The sequence below is a fragment of the Vanessa tameamea genome, chromosome 5, assembly GCF_037043105.1.
Source record: "Vanessa tameamea isolate UH-Manoa-2023 chromosome 5, ilVanTame1 primary haplotype, whole genome shotgun sequence".
NCBI classification, from domain to species: domain Eukaryota; kingdom Metazoa; phylum Arthropoda; class Insecta; order Lepidoptera; family Nymphalidae; genus Vanessa; species Vanessa tameamea.
In genome coordinates this window covers 9,129,944-9,148,959 of record NC_087313.1, presented here as the reverse complement: position 1 = coordinate 9,148,959, position 19,016 = coordinate 9,129,944, and the positions used below count along the sequence as shown (strand labels likewise).

At 30.6% G+C, this 19,016-nt stretch overlaps 2 protein-coding genes across 3 annotated transcripts in view; both read right to left on the bottom strand.

Moving 5' to 3' along the window:
• Window positions 1-19,016, bottom strand: part of Ctr1a (Copper transporter 1A) — a 315,878-nt gene that overhangs the window by 155,794 nt on the left and 141,068 nt on the right. The window lies entirely within an intron of this gene.
• The window catches only part of Gaba-b-r1 (metabotropic GABA-B receptor subtype 1), a 199,561-nt gene continuing 193,141 nt past the window's right edge, over window positions 12,597-19,016 (bottom strand). The window contains exons 15-16 of one of the 2 annotated variants that reach the window (XM_026628603.2): window positions 15,785-15,860; window positions 12,597-12,804 (exon numbers count right to left, since the gene is read on the bottom strand). In XM_026628603.2, the coding sequence (XP_026484388.1) occupies window positions 12,782-12,804; window positions 15,785-15,860 (99 nt within the window). In that variant the 3' untranslated portion in view covers window positions 12,597-12,781. Of the gene's footprint in view, window positions 12,805-15,406; window positions 15,861-19,016 lie in introns of those variants that run through there. The other variant, XM_026628602.2, reaches the window with a different exon arrangement.

The window sequence follows — 19,016 nt, the reverse complement described above, 5'->3', positions numbered from 1 at the left end:
ACGTGGCCGGTTTTTCTATAAAGAGGTATGGTATCCTGAACCTCTCAAAACGGAAACCCTCCGTTACATATATTTTACACCTAATAAGTTAAAAATGATTTTATCGTTTTAAATTGTCAAGTGGCGGTAGGTGACGGTGCCTGCACCACGCAGTGGCACAACGCAGTGGTGCCTTCTCACAAAACAAACAGATAATAATTAATTTTAAGGCAATGACGATTCAAAAATTGAAGTTTTATTACTAAACGGATAAATTTACATGAAGGTAAATACAATATTTTAATCAAAATCATGGAAAAGTTAAATTGAGAGGGTTACAATATAAATAAAGTCTTGGAACCCTTTCCTCGACCTTAAATTCAGCAAATACGTCAATAAAATCAGATAAATGTATTACAGTTCTTACATCGCCGGCCAGCGCAAACAAAGCCCATATTGGAATCACCTGTGAGTATTTGCTCAGCCTTTATATTTGATTTTCAAATTTCGAACATTCGTGGCGTCACTTCTTATTTTACTTTCTTTGTATTTAACCCACTTCGCAAGTTAACTCTTTTGAAGTAGGCAGTCGTGTGGGTTATACAATGTTTGTAAAATGTATCTTCAATGACAGTGTTATTTGTTGCACGTTTAGTACTGAAAACTTTATTATGCTCACAAAACAAGATGGTCTTAGGTAATCATTGATGAAAGGGTTTGTGCATGCTCGTCTGGTAAGGTACACCCACCCATCTCCCCCCCTCTCATCATAATATATTATACCGCCAAACAGCAAATACATAGTCTTGTTGTGTTTCGATTTGAAGTAGCGTAAAAAGAGACACAACTTCTTAGTTCCCAAGTTGGTGACGCTTTCCCAATATAAGGTATGGTTAATATTCCTTACAGGAATAATGTCTATGAACCCACCCCACAACCCACACATGAAAAACAGTACGTACAGGTTATGACTTGCAGCCTATAAATGTACTACTGGACTGAGGCCTCCTTTCTTATCTGAGAAGAAACATTAATAGAATATTTACTATATTTATATATGAAATAATAATAACCTTAGCTTTAGTAGTTTATACCATGACAGTAAAAGGACTGTTTGTTGCTGCACGTGATGTACTTCTATTTCTATGTTATTTAATCTTTGGAAGTAGTTATGAAATTTTGCATCTTAAGACCTATTTTGTACATGTATTAAGATTATAACACTTGTGTAACTAGTCTTGATTTTTTATTTATTTTATGAGGTGTATCTATTTTTTATTTGGTGGTAGGGTTTTGTGCAAGCCATAAATTCGCTGTCGGTTGTGCGGTACAGAAGTTTATGTGCTGCAGTGCAATCTTGTCGAAAGTTATAAAAAACTTACACCATGAAAAAATACGTAATATATATCTATACATATAATAAAACTGGAGTGTCTGTTTGTAATATTAAAAGTAGCAACTTTTTACAAAATGCATATGTACACGGTACATACACGGTACGTGTACCAATGTAACATTTTTTTGAATTTTTGTCTGTCTGTATGTTTGTTCGGACTAATCTTTGGAACGGTTCAGCCGTTCCAGAGATTGGACGGAACAAGCATTCCGATTATTCCGATTTCGACAAGACTTTCACTCGCAGATAGCTGATGTAATAAGGAGTAGCTTAAACTAGAACAATAACTTTTTTGTTAAATTCAAACGCGCACGAAGTCGCAAGTACAGCTGGTATTATATTTCGTGCAGGTCTGTGATAGATCCGATCGTAACCTATCCACATTTATAGATTCTTAAAAAACAATGATTTTTTAGTCGACGACATATGTATATTATTTGTTGTTAAAATACAAACAAAAAATCAAACTAATATAAGACTTAATTTTGAAAAATGCATATTTGCGTATACGCTTTTTTGTTACGAAGCGTCTTAAAGAAGACACCTAATACCTACACGTAAAATCGTATTATGATCAGAAACAAAACGTTATATATATAAAAAAATACTTCGAATCTCACTTAAAATTCCACAGTTCATTTGAAGAGTGAAGCTATTTTTACGATTACTGCTATGACGTTGGTGTGTTTTGTCATACTTTATTCGTTTCACTAAATAATACACTCATTTCCGGAGCATAAATTCATATTTTTCATTTTTTGCCTCGTTAGCGTTTATATTTTAATTGTTGTACAGGTTTAGTATCATGTAAAATTCAACACAGGAGTCTTGAGGTACCAAAGCGCCCTAATTGGTATGCAAGTAGCAATTAGGGTCAGTACTTATCTAGCTTTAATTCGTTGTGATTCTAGAGATTTTTAGCACGTTTTGTGCAAATAGGGCAATGCATATGCAATCTGATATAATTAAAAATAATTGTTTTAAAAGAATATGTTAATATAAATTAACGCTATATGTACTAAAGTTCTTGTATTACAGGTTTTTTAATCTAGTTCTCGACATTGAAGTCAATTATTTATGATTATTATCAAGCTGAAAAATAAAACTCCTTAAATTTTAATAAACCTCTTTTATATATTAGTCTTGGTAGCATATACAGCCGCAGCCCCATGGTCCTGGGTTCAAACTCTGGGTCGGGACAATAAAAAGTTTTTGGCTTTTTCTGCCAATAAATTTTACATATCCGCCCGGAATTTAGATTTTTGGTAGTGTTTGCTCTCCTGCGCCACGGAAAGCGAGCATGTTTCAAATTAAACTAATAGTTTGAGATTGGCGCGTTTGACCATACAATTCTGCAGTTTTATAATATAAAAATATGCTATATACTGTGAACTATAAAAGCTTCGAGCTCCTTCAAATGAGGGCAGACCGAAGCCTCATCTGTGAGTCAGATTCAAAAGTTCAGGCGCGCTACTGCATGCCTGTTGCCAATCTTCATGCCTTAAACATACCTCGCTCCGACTGTCTTTACTGTAATTGTTATGTCAGTAAACAGAGTTTTAAAAAGGTATTTTTAAATACTTCGCAAAACATTTATTCTTAACAAATAATTCTGCAACATGATGTAGGATATGTGATATGCCTTGAACGTTTGATCACTTCATCATTCCCAAACGGAGGCCATCTGTCTCATTGTAGTGCAAGTTTAAACACAAGATCACTTCCTTCTCAACTTTGATAATTCGGGGCCGGCAGGAGTTCAGGTGTATGACCAACGGCTTTATATGCTTATTCGAGGGAGTGTTCATAGTTCCATCTCCCAATCTATATACTAGGCTGCTACCGATAAATTCTTGACATAATAACCCAATGAATTTTACATCAGTCCAACCCGGAATTTCAACCAAGGACCTCGGCTGTACTTAGCTAGCGAATAGATACCATTTTGCATTTATTGTGTTATTATTTAATATTCTCCGTTTATATATGATTTCTAAACAATTTTTTATATATACAAATATTTCTTAAATAGAGTAACAGTATTATGAACTCGAATTTGTATCAATGGTATTACATTAAGCGAAACCTCAATCTCATGAACCTCATAATATAAAAGTGGAATGATAATGCTTCAAAGCTTTCAAGATCTGAGAAGATGATATGACAAAATGAAATCTTGTTATGCGCGAATCAAGGTAATTTGCTCGAAGTACTCGATTATGTACTCAATTCTTAGTTTCATTAGGTATAAAACGTAAACGGATATTTGTAATAGTAGTTTTATCATTTGTTTCATTATTTCATTTTTGTCGACTTGGCCCACTACGTAGAACACTTCTTTCTTAACAAAAAACTGCTTCACTGGACAAGCAGCATTAATAAAATTTGATATATGCTTAATTTTTTGTAAATAATTCAATCCGTGCACAGACAGATGTGAAGAAAAACATCGTAAAATCGGAAATTGTAATCTGCATATTTTCCGAATGAACTTGAAATGAACTGTAAATCAAAAGATACTTTATTCAAGTAGGCTTTTACAAGCACTTTTGAATCAGCATTTTACAGAACTGTATTGAACGTAAAACTACCACCGGTACGGAATATAGGTTCTATCGAGAAGAACCGGTAAGAAACTCACTAGTATTTTTACATTTGAAATACAAATAAATAAATATATCCTAGAAGTCAACCTGTAATAGCTCCATGTTTTTTTATCATCTATAGCATATATAAAATATACATTAAATGTACATTAAATATCCACCAATCGGAAATGTGGAAGCATTACGAAAGAGGCTACGAGTGTATTCTTATTTTCATTAGGGGATGTGACCAGCTAAAATGAATGTCAAAAATTTACAATCAACTCGGAAGGAAATATCTCTGACCTAAGAAGAACCGGCGATACTCAGCGGGATTATATTTTATTTTATAACATTACAAAACGGATTTGGTAGACTTTAACGGCTAGCGGTCCGCCTGATGCCAACCCACCGCGGGAATACTTGTGATTGCGGGGTTGTTTGTTCGAAATTCTGTTACATGTTAATCCGCAAACAGTGGTGGAATAAGCAATTAGCGCCATTCCTCCTTCTCAAAATGAGGAGGAGGAAGATTTACCACACTTTACTTTTTACTTTTGTTTCTCGTCACTACATTGATTGATTATAGGATTAACAAACAATATCTTAGTTGGTTCTTCCACCACTCACGGGTTGTTGTTATTGACTTTTTCGGAGGAAACCTTCAGGCGGCCTGCTCAGGGTGTGATGGTCATGGTCAGAGTCATGGTCTCTCTGGACCATGGCGGTCTCATAGAAGGAAGCTACGACCCTCCATGCCGATTCCTAGTGGAACATGGAGCATTGCTTAAACACGATTGCTCGGAGAGCGGTCCCGCCTAATGGACCAAGGTCTACCTCTCTCCATTCCACGTGGAACATGCCTCTAGTGTATGCTGGGCAGTGTCTCAGTCAACGACACAGTGGTGACACACCGTTGTTGCTTCGAGTCCGATTTTACACAGGTATTCTCCAAAACAAACATGACTGGTCATTTTCTGTGTAAGTTGGATACTTTCATCTCAACCAGCCATCGAAGCCGCCACGATTCTGGTATAGACACATATCAAGATTAGACAGCAGTCTGTTCATAACACCTACCTTCTCGATCTCGAGGAACTAGGCACTCGAAGTGCTCTTCGAAGCCCCGGCGTGTTGTTGTTGGCCTACCAACTATTCTACTTTGGCTGAGTCAAAGCTTCTTGTGTGATCGTTTATATACTTATTGTAATACTGATTCTTAAATTATGTCATTTGATATATCTTTGGTTTTTTTTTATAATTAATATGAAAAAATAATTATAAAGTATGTGAGTAACATCATCAAACTGTGCCTGCGGTTTTGGAGTTTCACGTCAAAGTTTCATTCGGAACAATGAAATCATGGAGGCTATTTCACAAGGTTTTTGTTGTTTTATCTCGTCAGCTTTTTTATTTTAATCTCTTTTTTTTAAACTCTTGTTTGTGTAAGTTGATGAACCAGTCGGCTAATTGCTGGGTACGCTTGAAAAACAATCGTCAAGTTTATTCTAATAGCTTATATTTTTTATTAATATAATTTATATAATGCTTAATATAATTAAAGCGAACGGGGGTTTAAAAATTTGAAATGCCAAAAAGCTACGCCTTTCAGCGAATGTGATTGTAATTTTAATAGAGGTTAAACATTGGTGTGTTGAACAAATTATGCATATTTCGTATAACCGCATAAATTACAATATGTTTTATAATGATAGGCTACAAATGCCTTATAGCGGGCTAAAGCCTGATATCCTTTTATGGACAATGTTTGGGGCTACACCACACAGCTGCAATGCGTGTTAGTGGATACACATTTGGTAGGTAACTTATCAATAACAAAATACTCTGTCCGCAATTGATAAAAAAATCAACTCAGAGGTAGGTTCGTGCTAGGTATTCACAATATTTGATAACAACTTTTGCCCACCTTTGCGGATTGTACGTAGTGTTTTAGGAACTAATTTACAGAGGCTGTAAATTAATGAGAACTATTTTTAAGATTGAATATTTTTGCTCGGTTTCTTTCATTTTCTATTCGCATGCCATGTTCACTTGCAAGTAATCTCTACACTATTTTGTGAATGTATAAGTGTGATTGTAACTAAACCTAATAAATAAATAGATTTCCCCCAACACAGTCGTGTAGGTTGTTGTTGTATTGTCCGTGCGTTTCTTATCGCTCAATACGAGATAATTGTACACAAAAAAATTGCATGAAAATAAAGTGATGGCTTGAACCCTGAGTTTTCGGTTAAGATTTACGCGTTACTATTGGACTATCTTAGTCAACACGAATTAATTATACTTTAGAGACTTTTCCAATATTAAATTTGATCACGTCTTGTGCTAGAGATCTCAATTAAAATGTGCGCGGAATCGACAGCGTATACAATTAAGAACTCATTGCTTACTTTTCATACTCGTGTTGAATACTTTTATTCGAACGTGCTTTATATGCTAATTCTATTTTTGATCTAATTCGTATGACAAAATACTTTGTCCAAAGTATTAACTTCTTTTTTACCTCTCTTCATTAGTGCAGTATTTTATTACTCTTTCTTTGTGACAGACATTCGCTTTTGTATTAAGTATGTATTAAGTAAAGCTTCTTCACGGCGACAGTATATGACAATTTAAGAAATATTATATTTAGCGCTGATTGGTTCATATCATTCGTTTCATTAAACGTGTTTTCATTTATAAACTCTCATATATTTGACTAAATGGTATTCCTCTGTAGGTTTATTTCCCATTTTAACTTTTTTACCTCTGTTTCCTGAGGTTTGCTGGTGGGAAATGCTTTTAGCATAAAATTCCTCTTTTATACAAGATATATTTCATGTTATGCAATAAAGTAGTAGTAGTTAAATTAAATGCGACTAATGTTTGTATTAATGTGGTTGAAAACATTCATATTTTTACTTATAATGTTATTAAAAACTTAAAGGTTTATAAAAAAAAAAATACATTTTTAGTTTTCTTTACTTTGTTTGTTTACTATCGATAAGAGATATCACGTCAAATTATTGCTAAGAAAATTATGTGGGCGATAAGATAACAATAATAATTCAAAGATACCCTTTGTTGGGATCCGCATTGAAGCCCGGGCTTTGTATAGAGGGCTCTGGTGTCGGCGCACAGCCTCGTACATAAGCTATTATTTAGTTAAAGGCATGACTAGGGAATTTGCGGACGAAATAGCCTATCAGCGTAAAGCTACGAACATAAACGCTATTCTCGGGTCCTTAATAAATGCTTGTCATTGCGTTAGATTAAGATGTCTGTTGAAAGTAATTTACTGATAGATAGATCTTCTTACTCTTTAAAGTACGAAGTTTAAATAAGCTTATGTATTTTAATTTATTTATTTATTCGTTTCATTATAGTCGCATTTCAAAAAACATATATACGTCACATTATGTACTCTTAATAAGTAAAACTAAAGTAGATATTCATACTGAAAATCGTATTTAATCGTTATATACATATTAATTGATATATTAGCGAAGACCAGTATAATATTATATAAAGGTGAAAGATGATTTTATATATTATATCCATACTAATATTATAAATGCAGAATTAACTCTATCTGTTTGTTTGTCTGTTGCTCTTTCACAGCTAAACGACTTAACCGAATTTGATGTAATTTTGTATTAAACAAGCTTGAACTTAAAGCAAGGACATAGGCTACTTTATTACCCTTTATAAGGCGAGCAAAGCTGCGGTTGAAAACTAGTAGCCTATATAGTAAATATACTCTACGAATCGCCCTGATAGTTTATATATTAGTAGATACAAATAAACAAACAATTTCTTCATCTTTATATCAAATTTAAAATATAAAATCTTTTTGTGAGTATTAAAGTTTTTTTTTTTAATTAAACAAAGGCAGTATAAATAGACGGCCTGTAAACGTATTTATAAAATATAGGTAAAAACTATTTACATCGATACAGCTGGTATAATGAATATAATAAAAAGATAAGAACTAGCGAAGGAGATATAATATTAGAGTTTGCAAATCGTGTGTATATAATTTTACGACCTCCATGGTCGAGTAGTGTTTACACCTGTTTTAATGGGTACGCCACTCCGAGGTCCCGGAGGAGGGTTCGATTCCCGGCCGAGTGGATGTAGAAAAGGTTCATTAGTTTTCTATGTTATCTTCGGTCTGGGTGTTTGTAGTACCGTCGTTACTTCTGATTTTCGATAACATAAGTGTTTTAGCTACTTACATTGGGATCAGAGTAATGTATGTGATGTTGTTCAATATTTATTTATTTTATAAGTGGTTTGCGCACACATCAATTGTAACACTTTCGTTTTCCTCACTATCACGTTTCCATTGGATGGCAATCTGATATGATCGCAGAGACCAGACGTAGGACTAACGGATTCTCTTTTCTATAATGAATAGAAAAACCATCGGTATGTGCAGTTCAAATTATACCAGCGAGTTATATACTATAACATTAATAGCTATCACGTATAATGTGAAAGAACACAAGCAACACTATCAAATAAAACCTTTTTAAAATGTAACTTTTTGAATGAAAATATTTATCTTTATGTATGTTTTATTACACGTAAATTTTAAAAAGTACTAAAACTTTATATGTCTAATTGGTATTATTCAATCGTTTACACTTTACCGCTTCTTAAATGTCATTTCCTTTATCCGAGTGTCTCGAAGAGACCTGTCAGTCTATCGTTGTGATAGCGATGAGATCGCCTTTTGTTAATACATTAATGGCCTTACTAAAAGTTGTATAGTTAAACACATATTTATCTCTTTCTATCATCATTGATTTGATATACGAAAGAAGCAAACAGCATTATTATTACTCAACATTTCTTTTTATTTGATAGTTAAAGCTATTCTTTAATTTCTAACACTTAGCTTGTATAACACTAATTCAAAACAAACTAATTTACTCGGCCACACTAAATGTATTTAAGACAGTCTAAATATCGTGAGCTAGTTACACCAGAACACCAGTTGTGGGCTAATAACACCACTTGAAATGGAACTTGTAGTTTCAAGATAGAAACTGGATATATTTTATGTTGATCTATGTAGTTGGAGACGAAATTGTTAGTTTGGGTACTTCTCAGGCGAACACGAGTATAATTCTTGATAAATGTCTTCACAATAAGGCATGAATTCGAATTTAACGAAAATTTATAAATTGCATAAATAATTCAAAAGATATATTTATAATTTCAAAAGAAGAATTGCACGATAATTTTAATTCAATTTATTTTAACGACAGACTAAATATAAAAATATAGAACAGTTTTATATATTTTTCTACAATTAATGTTGCTTTTTTGACTTCAGAATTCAGAGTGAAATACTTGCGATTGATTTAAGAATATCTCGTGATGAAATCTAAGCGAAACGTTTTTAATGTTAAAAGAAAAAAAATACTCTTAGGCTTACAATAAAAATTAGCATATAAGTACTCAGGAATCAGATATATAGCTACAGACCTATAAACTGTGACAATCGTTCTCGTTTTGAAAAATTGAGATATTGGAATATAATTTTGGGATCCAGTGTTGGTGATAGAATACTTTATTACTAATATCCTATATTCGAAAAAGAAATCACAACCCTTTTCAGTCTGTATTTTACAGCTTCTATTTCGAAATGTGTGCTATTTAAGTATTGGTGCATTGATTAAAACAATTCCATACATTTAGATCATTCAATGACTCTTTATTTACAGGTGTTGAAATTTACAACTAAACGTACAGATCACAGAAAAATAAATTAACAAATTTACATAGCTTACACATAAATACTAACTTACGATTTTATCTAAATAAATAAAGAAAATATATTATCTCTGATTAAATTAACATAATAATTCTATTAAATAACTTTAAAAAATATTTTTAAAAACATCATCAACGAAACATTTATTATCTTTTTTGTAATAACAACATTAATTTATATCTTTTGTTATTTAAAACAATATTAACGATGATAACGAGTTAATTCAATACAAAATAACTATAAATAGAATTCTATGCAGTCAAATCTTTGACTAAGGCCATATTAAATAACACGTTTGAACTATTATAACTTGTTAAAATTAAAAAATGTTCTAGAAAAACCATTGTAACGAAATCATTCAAATTTTATTCACAAATTGTTGCTGAAATTAAAAATAGAATGTATTTTTTAAAATGGAAACAGTCTTTAAAATTATACGTTCCTACTTTTTTTTAAAATTATTTTCGAATCCCGTTCACATATTGTAGCATCTGGTTGTGCCAACGACTACTTAATTTAGTAATTTGACTGTTTTCGAATAATCAAGCGCTTTTCAATCAAGACAAATGAGCTATACTAAGCTATTTCTAATATAGTAACTCTTTAACTCGACTTACTTGGCAGTGCTGTAAACTGTGACATTATCTAAATTACATATTTTTTTTAATACCAGGTAACTTTCAATAATGTTTTCTTATTTTGTCTACACGATAAAATGAATTCAAGAATAATTTAGAGATATATTATTTACAGGCTTTCATTTCTTTTGGCATCTGTTATCACTTAGAGACAGCCATTAGATTTTAATATATGTACTTACGTATTAAGATGGAACTCGAACGCACTCTTAGTAAATTCAGAAGCCCGCTAGCTGATGATATTTTGGTATTACATATAGCGGTGCTAATAATAATTTTATATTTGGAATCCTATTTTTCTTTGATAAAAAAGTTTTTATATATTATTGTTGTTACGGCCTGAATCATAATCAACTATACGTTGAATTAAGACAACAGTAACGAGTGAGGCGATCACGTAAAAATCTAATATAATCTAGTGGACTTCTTATTTACTTTGATATGTAATGTCAGATCGAGTTTGGACTATAACTTTATTATTTTAAAAATGTTTTTAAATACCGTTTAATGGTGTGAAAGATCATACCAGTCATTAAATGTATCAATTCCGATGTAAATACTAAAAATAATATCTACAAGTGACAATTTGAAATAATATTAACATAATAATGTTAATATTATTTCAAAACTGTTTACGTATCTTTATTAAATATGTATTTTGTATTGTTTTAAAATTGAAACTAAAAAGACAGTCGTCACGTTTTCAATTTACCGTCTCTGAAACTGGAGGTCCTGTCACTTGTATGATTAAATATGCTCCTATAATTGCATTTAATGGCAGTACTTCACATGGCGATCTGTAGAGGATATATGAGTATTTAATTTTATCCGATTCATTTGCACAAAGGTACTTTTAACACATGTTGGCGCTTGACTGTTTGTTACAAAACAATATTACGGCAATTATTGGCGTTGATCATAAGTGATTCTTGGTTTGTTTAGTCGTATTGCACCGCACTTGTACTGAATGTTTTGAGAAAAAGCGAAGTACCACCTTTATAAGCTAACTGACAAATATTAATTGTGAACGTTTACAAAAAACAAATTAAATATTAGTTAGTAATTTTATATTAATTCGGTATTTAAATGAAAATTTAATATATCGTGAGGTAATAAAATATGTAACACTTCTAAAAATATAACACATACATTGTGATGGTTTTTTTTTTTTATAAAATATCAATGATGAAAATTGTTTAACTTATAGTGAGCAATGTTCAATAATAATTTACAACCCGAATACAACTAGTTGATATCTGTTCATACTATATTGTATTGTGCAATGTTTATAAATAATATTTTAACATATTCACTTAACATTCAATCTTAAATCCTCTTCTAATATAAGTACAATAGCCATCATTGTATTTTAACTACATTAATCAATAAATCTATTTTTATAAGAACACTTTAATTTCATATCTTTAAGTATCATTTTCGTAAATGAAAATTCTACGACAGTTATTTTTATGCGAATATAAATATAATGAACACACCGTTTTATAGATTAAAAATAATACAAAGATTAAAAAAAAGATTGAACTCGTATTTCGAATTTCGAATCAAGTTTTTAATTAACTTTGTGTAGTGGAACATTAGATAGAAACCGTTGGATTTATTATATTATGAATTAAAGAAAGCGATCTCTGATTCGATCGGGCAACTGAGAGTTTTCAAGTTTTGATTTACAGTAATAGTTATAAGTTATATCGTTCTCAACTGTGAAAGAAAACACCGTCTTGAGGAAACTTGCACGTTTGAAAGGGAATTATGACACACATTTATCTACGAGCTTCCAAACAGCAATTCTGTAATGGAAGATAAGATCTTTGACCGATGGTACATTGATGATGGTTTAAAGAAACATGCGTTTGTTCTAAATTAAATTATATAGTTTCAACAGTGAATCAATTTCAAGATAATTTTTTTATTTTAACATTTTATATTAATTGAACATATCATATCCCCTATTTTTATCGGTAATTAATTGTGAAATATAGGTAAAATAATAACGTTAATATATTTATAGTACATTGAAAAGCTAATGCACTTTCAATGAACATTTTTTTAAAACCTTTTCGTTTCGTAAAAAGGGTTACTATAAATATCACGATGTTTTATGTTTCAATAGATAAAATAAATCTTTTTAAGTTTTTAAAATAGCATTTCGATAAACTGTAAATAAGTGCGGGAGTGTATCAAATAAAAATTTTAATAATTGTTTGTTGAATTCAAAGATTTCAAATAATTATGAAATTTCGTAGAATTGTATTTCAATTATAAAATACAAACATATTTAATGTTTTCGGTGTGTTTATAATATTTATATAATGCTATTTTTATTAACTAAACAATTATACTAATCAATATTTTAACCAATCGCAGAAGACGGCGACGTTCATATCTGTTCATCTTGAACATCTGTCAAGGAGAAAACGAAACATTTAATAAAATATATTTGTAATTGATGGCACGATGAATTCAACATAAAAAGCATATTTTTAAGCTACGAGCAACATAGTAAATTAAAGCAGTATTTCACCACGTAAGCGAAATTAGGTATATTCATATATTTACAAGCGCTGTTAAAAAAGTTTTTTTTTTTTTACATCTTGCGAAATCTCCAACGTAATAAGCCAATAAATTATTTACAACCGGTAACATTCATGCAAGGAAATCTCGTTACACAGCATCTCAGATTATTGCTAACATTAAATAGGAGGACATATTTTTGCACAAGAACGTGCCTTTTTTGTATATTTTTCCAATAAAAAATGTAGAGTGATGTGTTGTAGGTATAGTTAAATGTTAGTGCTTAGCATCAGTGAAAGCTAAACTGGAATCTTGCCAAGATTGTAACAAGTACATGCCTAGTCTTTATTTTTCATACGAAATTGAAATACCTTTCAGTTACGATTAATACGTTTTGGAAGTAAAACAATAAAAGTTAAAAAAAAAAAAAAAACACAAAACAAATTGACAATTATATACTACCATGTTTTGATACTTATAAATCGTATAAAAAAATATTGGATTAATTATTATAGATTTTTTTTTTTAAATAAATTTAACTCACCACCATTCGTGTGATTTCAATTATGATTAAATCAAGGGAAGCGATAATAAGGTATATATAATAAGTGTCAGTGGCGCTAGGGCAGTGCATTGGGGTGCCATGCGAGGGTACAATAAACGTACGGATAACAGATTGCTACGGGATACGGAACAACATCTCCAACTAGGTACTTACACACTATCAGCTTAAATAACTTCGATACATCTCTAGTCGCAAACTCCATTGCAACTATCTTTCTCCTCATTACAAGTCAATTTTGAAAAGAAAACATTACCAATTAATTTTGTTATGTATATTTTATTTCAACATAAAATTATATTTACAACATTTTTTTTTATAAATGCATTTAACGAGATTTGACTGCATGAATTTTAAACTACGCATCTAAAAATAAAATAAAAGTGAAGGCTTTAAATTATAAAGTTTCAACGAAATGTGATTCATTTATAATCTATAAATAAATAACATTTTACATAAAATTTTGTCATAAGCGACTTTTTTTCTAATCTAATTATATCTATATCGTGCCAATTAAATATTAAAGTGTCGAATTCGAAGATATTCTTGTAATCATTTATCAAACATTTAAAAAGCATGAAGACATCGTTGTAGTGACTTATCTTAGTTTATTTCGTCGTTTAGACAAATTATACTTAATAATACCACAAGAATGGTGACAGTAACAATAGCTAGAAAAGATATCCTTATAAACGATCAGTATTTCGTGTAGTATCGTTATCTAATAATAAATCTAAGTCAGTCTAGTGATAGTTCAAGGTAGGGTATGTTATAAAGCAACACGTGCACATATGCAGTTGTCACGATTTGTGAGGTAGAATCCGGATAAGGTAGGAAAAGATATTGAAAATAGAATATTACAATAAAGAAGAATAAAATATCTTACGACTATGTTATATAGCTTATTTAATTTAAAATGTAATTAGTTTTTGTTCTCTTAGCAATCTATTTAAAATGTTAATTTCTTTCTAAAAAAAAATATGCAGTTTAAATTTATAAGTTTCATTTTAAATGTTATAAGACGATTATGTTTTAATTTTGACTGGAATGTCGATTAGATTTTTTTGGCATTTGATTAGTACTAGATTTTTTATATCTATCAAATTAAGTAAGAATTCAATGTATGTACTTCGTGTTAGTATAATTTGCGTTTGTAAATTCTTCATATAGGGCCTAAAGTAGTAACTTCAATATACTAAAAATTTAAAAGAAGTATAACATTTGGATTTAACGTCTTAATACTTTGATGAGAATTCAATCGTTACTGTTTCTCTTTAAATGAATAAATAATATAGTCCAGTATTCGTGTAAATAAAAAAATTTAGTTAAATTTATTAAGTAATATTCTTATGGATAAAAAAATCTTATTGCCAATCGTTTACTGCGATACTTATAAACTTATCACGTAAATAAGCACGAGAAATGGTGAAAAACGGTATATACTTTATGTATCAATTTAGAGTTCTAAATTTAAAATAAATATACCAACGTCATTGAGAACACAGTCTTTCAATTAAATTTTAAGTAACTACGATTTAAACTGATAATTATAAAATATTTGTAAACTTCGTTAAACGGAATGGAGATTATGTAAATGAATAAAGTCGGGTTTTGATTTAATTAACGCAGTAATAATTTATTCCGTGGAATAAACTAAAAAAAATGTTAAGGACAGCTTCGTTTGATGCGGGAAATTTATTATGGTATACGAGATGATTGAGAAGAATGAATGGTGAAGATTTATAAAGTCGGAAATAAGCGGACGTAATAATTATTATAAATGTATGTGGCCTTTATATTGTTATAGTATAAATAATTAGATAATGTCCATAATATGATAATGTTATTTTTTTAAATTTTTGTGTCAAGGTTGTTATTTTTATAAAAGCAAATATCCTTCAAAATTTGCATAAATGTGCGTAATTGATAAACACGTATTTTCACACACACACACACCTGCGCACTGCTGACAAGTGGTTGTGATAGAAAAAAATATATCTGGTAAATGAAAGGGCAGAGGCATTCAACTCTACAGAACACACACTTAACATACATTCAAGAACCGTTACTCACAATACAGGTGACAAATAGTTTCGGGTCAAATTAAGATGTAAAAAAATCAACCTCTCGTATATATCAACAACGTGCGCTTATTCCCTTACTCAGCATTCAGAGGTACGTGCGTTTAGAGGTAGCTTTCTGAGAAGTCTAAGTCAGATACAGAGGCACGGGAGGATCTTGTGTAGTTGGTGGAAGTGCCGTAGTCAGATGTGGCGGTGGCGAGGTCAGCTATTACCGCCCCCGTACCTTGCGTTACTCCATCCGCTGCTGCGGCCTCGCGTTCTGCTAGTTTCTGTTTCAGCACGCGGATCCGTTCCTCCTTCTGTAGACAAGACTGAATGTTAAATAAATCGGAAAAGTATACCTTAAGATGTGAAGTCTGAATTATTGTAACCTAAATTCGTCTTACCCAAAAATATTTAGAGAATTAACTTTAATTACATTAGGGTTTCTTTTTTAATTAGTTTCTACACATTGTAAATGTTCTACTACAGGGCTAAATCTATTGCTTTAAGTGAGAAGGCTTGAAGCTTATACATCATGCTTCTCCAATGCGATTTGTTGGATAAAAATGTGGGAGATTTCCTTTCGAACAAGGAAATTTATCGTTGAGCGCGAGATGAACTATAAATTCAAATTAAGCACATGATTTACTAGTGCTTGGCTGGATTTGAACTCGCAAGTATCAGTTCATATTCACATATTTAAAACATTGTCTAATTTTATAATTTATTATTATTAATAATAGAAGGTAGTAAAATCGATCCGAATTCAGATTCAGGAGGAGTGCAAACATTGGTAAATTTTCAGATTACAGGCGGTTACTAAGAACTTTTTGACTGACCCAGTAATTTTTATTATTAGGGTGACCCAAGGTTTTGACCTAGGATCTCGGGGCCTGCGGGCTTATTAATAAGGATAACAGTTTAGCGAATACTAAATATGTAATTTCAATTTAATTATCAGTGATTATTTGTGTTTTCGACATAAAAACTTTAATAAAATTTATCAGTTATTAATCTCAAAATAATGTAACTCATTGAGGTCTATTTCAAAACCAAGGTGCTTGAAATTAAATTGTGAGCGGCGAATTTACATTTAGAATGAATTCTTATCAATTTACACCCATTTACTCTAATGAGTTATTATAAAGCTCTTAATGTTCGTAATAGCTCGCATCAAAGTCGTTTCAAGTAAACATTGTGACGTTATAAACTTGTCTATCAACTTGCTTCTGTTTAATGAAATAAAATTTGTAATGATAAAAATGACGAACACTTGAGACGTTTAAATATTAAATACTGGAGCAGCAACATTTACTCTTACGAGAATAATAGTTTTATTAGTCTATTGAAATTCTGAAAAAATATATAATGTGTCTGATATCGAATACTTCTAAATAAAATTGTTTGATTTAAACATTAAATACGAGTATAAATAATAATTTGAGCAGAATAATATTTTATTGGTTATTAAAGAATTATTGCTTAGCTATTACTTTTTGATCGATTTGTGTTCCTTTGTTTTAATTCTAAAAATTCCATTTCAAAAATAATTTTGAAATGGAATATAAATTCTCCAATGCGATTTGTTGGATAAAAATGTGGGAGATTTCCTTTCGAACAAGGAAATTTATCGTTGAGCGCGAGATGAACTATAAATTCAAATTAAGCACATGATTTACTAGTGCTTGGCTGGATTTGAACTCGCAAGTATCAGTTCATATTCACATATTTAAAACATTGTCTAATTTTATAATTTATTATTATTAATAATAGAAGGTAGTAAAATCGATCCGAATTCAGATTCAGGAGGAGTGCAAACATTGGTAAATTTTCAGATTACAGGCGGTTACTAAGAACTTTTTGACTGACCCAGTAATTTTTATTATTAGGGTGACCCAAGGTTTTGACCTAGGATCTCGGGGCCTGCGGGCTTATTAATAAGGATAACAGTTTAGCGAATACTAAATATGTAATTTCAATTTAATTATCAGTGATTATTTGTGTTTTCGACATAAAAACTTTAATAAAATTTATCAGTTATTAATCTCAAAATAATGTAACTCATTGAGGTCTATTTCAAAACCAAGGTGCTTGAAATTAAATTGTGAGCGGCGAATTTACATTTAGAATGAATTCTTATCAATTTACACCCATTTACTCTAATGAGTTATTATAAAGCTCTTAATGTTCGTAATAGCTCGCATCAAAGTCGTTTCAAGTAAACATTGTGACGTTATAAACTTGTCTATCAACGTGCTTCTGTTTAATGAAATAAAATTTGTAATGATAAAAATGACGAACACTTGAGACGTTTAAATATTAAATACTGGAGCAGCAACATTTACTCTTACGAGAATAATAGTTTTATTAGTCTATTGAAATTCTGAAAAAATATATAATGTGTCTGATATCGAATACTTCTAAATAAAATTGTTTGATTTAAACATTAAATACGAGTATAAATAATAATTTGAGCAGAATAATATTTTATTGGTTATTAAAGAATTATTGCTTAGCTATTACTTTTTGATCGATTTGTGTTCCTTTGTTTTAATTCTAAAAATTCCATTTCAAAAATAATTTTGAAATGGAATATAAATATATAATATTTAAAAATTAATTATTGGAATTTTTCGAATATAATATAAGTAATAGCTAGGCGATTATTGGAACATTATAGGATATCCTTCTAAATAGAAGGGAGGCGAAAGCCGCCATCTTGAAAAACGAGTATAATTATCACATGAATAGAGCACCGCATCGTACAAATAAAAAATTGACTTTTATTTCAAATAATTTACGAGATATGTTTATATATATTTCTAAGATATTAAATTAACATGGTTATTTTTATTACTAACAGTATTTAAAACGGGATATTTACCATGTTTTTTATTTTTATTTGGTGGAGCTCGATATTTCGACATTATCTACGAATGTCTTGTTCATGAGAACAAGACATTCGTTTAAGACGTTTTAAATACTGTTAGTATATATATTTCATTTTATTTTTTTTATTTTCGTGATATGAAATATTATAGAAAAGGTTTTATTATTCTAACACCCACAAACATGATATTTAAAACTGTTGCAATCCAAATGACAAATAAATTATTAATACTTTTTGGTTGGCGTATTTCCTCATTACTATCTCTCTTCAATTATTCAGAGTATTTATTGTTACGAGACCTAATCGTATGAGTACTTATCGTCATTATAATAAAATATAAACGAAAAGCTACAATTTATTCAGCTTGCTATCAATATTGATCGTAATGATCAAGACTGATCAATCGAAGTAATAAATATAAACTTGATACAAGATTACTTGAAAGAGAAATACATATTGAATACAAGTCTGAGACCTTGTCCTAAAACTGTTGGCTTATGCCCAGAAGAGGTTATATTTAACGGCAGCCACCAACACCGCTTGCGCTAAAATCCTATAAACTCTGTTAAAACATGTTATCTAA